A 7,967-nucleotide genomic window follows, 5' to 3' on the forward strand; every position below is an offset into this window, starting at 1 on the left:
GTAGATAGATTTATCGAACCGAAAGTTTTTTAATTAGGAATTTCAGAAATTCGTAACTCTTAATTGATAACAGCATTTACTCATCTACATATAAGAGCTCTACTACATAAGAAAATAAAAAATACATAATAGCAACAGTAAAAAAAAAAACAGAAAATTCTAACAAAACTATACTAATAAATAAAAATAAACAAATTCTCATGCATATTTTTCTTTTGTATTTGCAGAGCCGTTTTCATTGCAGACCAACGATTTCTAGCGCTGAAACAGCCAGATAAATTTTGGACGCTGCAAATAAAATACGTACAAGCAAGAGATGCGGGCGCCTACGAATGTCAAGTGTCAACAGAGCCAAAAGTTAGCGCCCGAGTGCACTTGCAAGTGGTTGGTAAGTTGCGAAGAACTTTCATTTCGCTTCAGTTGCAGCAGCAGTAAAAACTTGTGCAATTAAAGAAGGGAAACTGAAAAGGCAGTTTGAGTTTGAGATTGTACCGTTAAGTCTAAGTCAATTCCCAGCAAGCGAGTTGCCTTGAAAAAAGGTCACGAATGCTACGGGCATGCACACGAACTCACACGCCCACACACACACACACACACACACACACACATCTACAAAAGCTTTGCTGTGTGGCTAGCCGTGCTGTTGCTTCTATTTATATTTGCCACAAGCGATTTATTATTGCGTTAGTGGAATATTTCTACTAAATAGTAGAATGCATAACTTGGTGTAGCAACTTACTCAAACTTGCAAAAGAAAGTAGACCAGGATTAGTATTCATGGGTTACAATTTAGGCGCTAATTAGTCGCCAACTAATCCTTTAAGGTAGAACTTGAATAGCCCTCGACTAGTTCCTCGCCGTTGCAGTTGCAGACGAAAGATTCTTTATAAGTTTGTTTTCGAAGCATGTAATTAGTCCAAAACCGACTTTCAACTATTCCGAAGTGTAAAAAAGCGTATTTTTCTTCTTATTGATTGGCACACTAACTGCCCCAAAGTGATTTTGTAAATTTTTTCTTTACATTTTGCGTTGAAAGCTTTAGCGGCAGGTTAAGCGCCAATTTATACTATTAGTGATAAGATCACTTCACGCTGGACTAGTCAGTTTTACTACTTGGTTTGACTCTTTGCACCAAAATTCCAACTTTTAATACCCGCCTCTCCATAGTCCTGGTTTCACGTATGTGTTACCCACAAGCCAAAACTCTTGTATGTGCATTAGGGAGGTCCGAAAATGCACGTGAAAAAGTACACTTTTATGCTCGCACCCCCTAGAATTGTTCTAAACCGAAAAAACATAGCCCTACTTTTATTTTAAAATATTTAGAGGTCGCGCAAAGTGCCCATGTATTTTATATTGAAAAAAATATATATTTTTTCTTGAAATGGTTTAGAATTCCTAAAAATCAATATTTTTCGATCAGAAAACTTTGTTTATCTACAAAAGATTCCAAATAATAATAATAATTTTTTCAGAGTAACTATAGTTTATAGGTCCGTCAAAAACTCCGAGAAACCCCGAAAAATGCAAAAAAAATGGCTAAATAAACAATTATTATTGAAAGTCTCCTGAAAAGACCAGAGTTTTCCGATTGAAAAATATTGGTTTTCAAGTATTCTATGCCATTTCTACGAAAACTTGTTTTTCCCGCGACCTCTAGATATTTTTTGATTTCAAAATAAATTAATAGAGATCTACTTTTTTCGATATAGAACCATCGTAGGGGATGAGATTATTAAAATTCCGGCTTTACTTTTTTGGACCACGCTAATGTTCATATGTACATGTGTTTGTACTTTCATTCCCTGCAGCAAACCAAACTGGTTCAGAACTCGCGCTGACCTAGCCTGAAAAGGGACAGTACTGGTTCTTCATTTATCCCAATTCAATGATTTCAACTGTCTTTTTTAACATGGCGATGTTCTACGAAGCGATAATTGTCGCCCTCTGCAGAACTTTCGAACTTGTTCTTAGCTGACTGGCCTAGATAGATCAAAAAGAGTCACCTCCGAGCTAGAACAAATGTGGTTAGTTTTGAGCTGGTTCCTTTTCTTTAAATACTGTAATTAAAAAAGCACGCATACAATTTGTAAATAAAAAATACTTCATTTTATTTTTTAAATAATAGCAATTTGTTTTGCACTAATTTACTATTTTAGGTAAACTGTGCTTTAAAATTAGGAATATAGAGTGTCGGTTATTCCTTCACTTTTTAAACCCGTTATTCTTGAAAACAATTTATATATGTTACCTATAATGGGCATTTCTGTGTTACTTATATTTAAATATATAAGTCATGTGACAAAATGAGAAAAACGGCGACATATTGAATGCTTATTAATGATAACTCATCGTTAAATTGTAATAAATGTAATACGTAGACTCTCCTGCATCGAATTAAGAATATACATATATAATTTGGATATTCACGATGGTTTTCATGTTAAATATTTCTCTTATTTTTTTTTTTTTTTGATTTAAATTCACGTTTCTAACTGTGTTGGAAATTTGTTAGAATTCTAGAAATTGTTATAAAAATTTAAATTTTTTAAATCAGAGTTCATAAGTTTGCAGTTTTATAGCCCATTAAATTTTTGTATAATTGATCGCCTTGATTTTTTATAACTCTTTTTACGCACGTTCTTGAAGGTATTCTCCTATTTAATTATTTTCGTCTCAGATGCAAGTTTACACTTTACTACACTAAAATGTTATAGGCTTCAAAACTGAATACACGAAATATTCATAAAAAAACTCTGATTAAAAAGTTTGAAATTTGAGGGCTGTCTTTAGAGTTCTATTAAGTTTGCAAAAAATTTAAATGGTTTCTGAAATAAGAGCCATGCTTAAACAAAAACTTAACGATAAATATTTAAAATTAAAAAAAAAGTATTGAAAATTAAAAAAAAAACACTGCACTCGGTGATAAGTTTTTTATCTGATGAACAGGTCGAAAATTTTGATGAAAAATCATTGATTTTTCCTTTGTTTTGAATAAAGCTTGAAAACTGGGTTTATATGATTTTGTCTTAAGCATGAAAGTAAATATTTTTTTATAAAATATTAACAAACAAATGCTAGCTCTCAATATACTGTGAATACTTAAAAAGGAAATAGTGTACGGAGACTTTTGCTGTGAAGTGGTTATATTCTGCATTAAAATTTATACCTATATGTATAGAAATGACATTAATGTTACCAATAACGACTTTTTTGGAAATATTTTAGCCGTTGCCCCATAAACTAGGGAATTACATACTAAATAAACGAAAAAAGTTTGCTATTAGTTTTAGGGCCTAAAATATCGAAAAAATATAGTATGGTATGTATATTTGTGCATCTTTTGTCAGATTTCACATGACCAAGAGGAGTAACATTGATGATAGCACAACTAGCACCACATGAGTTTCAACCGTCCAGCTCTGCATCCCTTTTGGAGTAGTTCAGAGACAGTTCTGAAATTTGTAGGTTGGAACTAGCGCTTTGCCACACTGTCTCTAAATTTTTCTGCAGGGTTTATTTACATACTAGACTCACACATACATACGCACACATGCGAACTGTGGTTCTTTGTATTTAAATTTACTTGGAAAATTGCATTTAAATTGCGGCTAAAATGCATTGAAAAAGTCAAAGTCCAACTTCCTTACGGCTATGACAAAGGAACTTTTGTATGGCCAAAAGCTTTTAACAAGAAAACTTTTAGCCACCCAACGGTTACGAATAGAATTTAATGGAAAATTCGTAAATGTCTTATTTAGTTCCGCTTCTGCACAGCATTGAGCGATTTATTCATTAATATATACTATACATATGGGTACATTTATACGGGCATATTTGTATGTATGTATGTATGCATGTATGTAAATACACTCATGTACCTCCATATACGTATATATTCACTGACCATGTAACAGTGTTGCCATTTTCCGTAGTTTTGGAGCTAGATTTAGCTCTTTATTTTCCTATCTAGCTCCGAAAATTGGGACTTAGCTCCAACTCTCTTTTCAAAAATATCTAGACTTGACTAGCAGACTTTAACAGTTTGTAAAGTGTTTTTAGTTCATCGTCTATTTTATATAAGTATACGCATACATATAAGTGTTATAAGTGCCGTGGCAATGAATTCCAAATTTATGCACCTTATTTTGGTTGTAAAAGTTTTCTTCAACACTTAAATTTATAAAATTCGTTATTTTTACTAAAATTGCGGAAAATATAAAAGCAACTTTAATTTAATAAATGCTCAACTTCAAGAAAAAATTTAGCTCTTCATTTTAGCTACTATTAGTATTATTTAGCTCTTTTTTCGATCGATTTAGCTCGAAGCGAAATTTTTTTCTGGTAACACTGCCAAGTAAAGCATGCGACAGCATACGTATGCATGTGGCACATACATCCATTAGTGATTCTTGGTTTAAGCACTAAACTCAATTTTGCATGAAAAGCCAATAACAACATACCAAAAGTGACCAAGAACGTAAAAAATTTTAGCAATTTCTGCTTCCAACTAAAATTCGGTCATGTATGAAAAGTGTAATTGTTGAATGCTTCAAAAGTTTGCTTACAAATTTCTTCAGCAATGTTTCGAAGTTGCCCCGCTGCCCGTATTTGCTCAGAAAGTTGAATTTTAGTGGTTTTCCAAGTTATTTAGTATTCATTTGAATAACATTTGGCGTTCAATCCTGTTTAGAGTTAACTTATTTAGACAATAGTGTGACTACTACTAATCATAAATTTACCGGCAAATTTGTAGTTGAGTTGGTTTGCCAGTACGGGAATGGAAAGAAGGGATAAGTGACTTTAGTGTACGACATACATGTATTGAGTACCGAGAGAAGCACATTTCTCTAGCCGATTTTATCCACAAGTGTAAACTAGTTTTTACAGAAAAAGCTGTACTTTCATCATTTCTGATAGCTTTTCGCAGAATTTTTTAACTGCAGTTTTTAAAATTGTCATGAACAGTCTAACTGCGATAGAGAGGCCTCATAGTCATAGCAGTGCTAGTAAAAAGGCGGTTGCATTCCCTTTCTAGGAATGCAAACAATTATATCACTATCTACTTTTGTTATTGACATGTTTTAGAATCCATCGTAGAATGGCGTTGTAATGGCTTAGCGGTGCGACTAGTCACCTCATCTATGATAAAGATCTCTGCTTCTCATATTTATTCTAGGTGCTGATTTACCCAGCCCAAAGTAGCATCTGCCGGCAATAGTTAATGTTCGCTTGATCTCCTTGCTGACAATATTGGTGGTTTTAATGTCGGATCAAAGTCCTTCACTACTTCAAAGCTAAATCAATAAATTTCGATACAGAGTTAAATGCCAAAAACTTTTTGAACAGCAGTAAATGCTGCTTTCAAAATGAGAAAAACTGCTGCTGGCATTGGGCGTATATGTACATTAAGGTGCACATCGAAAATTTTTTGTTTGTTTGAAATTTCCAGACCCTACCCTATTTTTATAGATTTTTTAAAGGTCATCTAGAGGTCGCGACCTGTCGATGTATGTAAGTTAGAAAATAGAATTTTGTAGATTTATGAGTTTTTGAATGACTACTTTTGATTCCATTTCAAAGATCGAATATGACCTGAGAAGAGGTTATACAGGCCTTTAAAAAGGTATATAATAATCTATTGCCTGACTTGGCTTGTGGGATTTTGTATCGGACAAAATATAAAAAAAAAACATATTTCTCTTAATTTTTTTAAATTTTTACCATCGATAATTTCAACAATTTCAAAATATGTAGCACTATTTAAATTAAATCTATTTTTGAATAAATTTATAGCTAAGTTATTGCAATCGCATAAAAATTGTCGAAGTTAGGTTAAGGATTAGTCCTGAAAATCCCGGGATTCTTGGCGAATAATACCGGGATTTTCGAGATTTGTAATTTTCGATGATGGCAATAATAGTAATTGCTTTTCATGACCAGCTTTGGCTGTATTTCCCTTTTTATTTAATAGTTAATATTTTTTTTATAAATGCTTTGCTCATTATATATATATATATATATATATAGATAACATTGTGCAATAGTAAATTTTTGCACACAAAAATCAATATATTCGCAAAACCATGGGCCAAATATAGTACAGTTTTTCACTCTGACGTCAGTAATTCAAAAATGATTTAAAAAATTAAGTGAAATGTGCTTAGAGAAGAAGTATGGGTATAAAATTAAAGAGGAAAGTCGGTAAAATTTAAACAGATTGAATATTTCGGTGCATAAGGACCGGAGTAGTATTGAAAATGTAATTTTAAAATTTTATCCTTTAAATTTCGCAATACTTGTCTTTGTAAAAATTATATGTTAAGGACTTATATAAACTTGATAACATCCTCGAATTTCGTCCTTCTAACTTTGTCAGCTTAAAAAATTACCTATTCGTCCTTGTGAGTCCAAAAAATTTTAATTTTTTTTTTTACTCTAAAAATGTTCTCTTTAACTTGGTAACCATAATTTTATTCTACATTGCATTGAATTAAAAAAAAAAAAAATTATTAATCACACCTTTGAAATTGCAAAGTCCTTTAAAATAAATCCTGAAGTCAGAGAGAAAAAATAAAAACGCCACTTTAAATTAAAATTAGGTTTCAATCCCATACAGTTATTATTTATTTTATCCCGGAATTGTAATAACGACATCCCGAAAATCCCGGGATCGTAAAAAGCGAAAAAATTAACATCCCTTGTGTACACCCTCACATCTTAAATAAATACAAAAAGAGATTAGCTATACAAAATTATAATTATAAAGTTAATCGATTATATTTACGAAGAAGAGGAGAAATATTAAATGCAAAAGTAAACAAAAATGGACGCTAGCAAGGAAAACGGGTTTGTAAAGATATTTTCAATAAAAAAAAATTACGTAAAAATATATTTAAATTGCTTAATAAGTAAAGCAGAAAAAAGTGATCACGGTGGCACAGAGAAGAAACTTAACTTTTCCCTGAGTTGTGAGAGTAAGAATGAGATATTATACTTATATGTAAACGTATGTTTATGCTTTGTCGTATGCGTGAATTTACACATCAAATTTCATGAGTACCTAGTAGTTACGCATTTTTTATACCAAGGGCAATAAATATACCTAGTTTGGTAGAAATTAATAAAACGGTTACCCATATACACATATTTTAATAATTGTATTTATTGCTGGGTGAAAATTTCCCAACTGGACCTCAGATTTCAGTCAATGTTTATTGAAATTAATTTGTAATGATAAATAATATAAATTAATGCATTCGCGTAAATTATGAATGGATAAGCCCTTCTCGAAGGCATGCAAGGAAGCACTTTTTTCAGTCCTTCTTGGATAGGCCTCTTAGAATGGCTTTACTTAAGATGGCCTACCTAAATTATCTTCTGGGAAACTTGACCTTGAAAAACAGGCAAAATTCAACGGATAATAAAAAAAAACAGAATGACGGATTTTGACTTGCCTATTAGTGAGACAGAAGCAAAAGCCCTAAGTCTTTTACTTAGTCTTGATAAGTCGATATCAAATATTAAGTACGTAAATATGTTAAGTATTAATACATAGTCTATAATTAGTTCTCAGTTTACTTAGTAACATATGTATACATTATTTTCCCTAGATTAAGCTTTACTTGCAGACATTGTATGTATCTCCATATGATGTTAATTTGCCCCCTATTGAAAGGAAATAGAGGAAAAAAAGAAACATGTATGCACACACATAGAAATGTTTGCAAAAGAAATTAATGAACCGAGAGAAATATGCTGTAAATGATTCTCGCATGAACGCAAGTGTTTAGTTAAGCTCTACGAATCAAGACAAACCGAAAACTCAACTAGCAGAATCAGTTTTATTGCTCCAAGCCGTTGAATAGTAAATGATGCATGATTAATAGTGTTAAAAAATCAAATCACAAAAATTAACAAACGTATGTCCATTTATTGACTAAAGAAATCGAGCGGAAACAATTGGT

The 7,967-nt window shown here is 31.9% G+C and overlaps 1 protein-coding gene across 1 annotated transcript in view; it reads left to right on the forward strand.

The window, feature by feature from the left end:
• The window catches only part of LOC118744252 (zwei Ig domain protein zig-8), a gene marked incomplete at its 3' end in the record, with an annotated part of 190,573 nt that overhangs the window by 161,086 nt on the left and 21,520 nt on the right, over positions 1 to 7,967 (forward strand). Inside the window, 1 exon segment of the mRNA XM_036477145.1 lies at positions 228 to 388. Within this exon segment, the coding sequence (XP_036333038.1) occupies positions 228 to 388 (161 nt within the window).

The sequence above is a fragment of the Rhagoletis pomonella genome, unplaced genomic scaffold (genome assembly GCF_013731165.1).
Source record: "Rhagoletis pomonella isolate Grant_MI unplaced genomic scaffold, Rhpom_1.0 Rhpom_scaffold_00001, whole genome shotgun sequence".
In the NCBI taxonomy this organism is placed as follows: Eukaryota; Metazoa; Arthropoda; class Insecta; order Diptera; family Tephritidae; genus Rhagoletis; species Rhagoletis pomonella.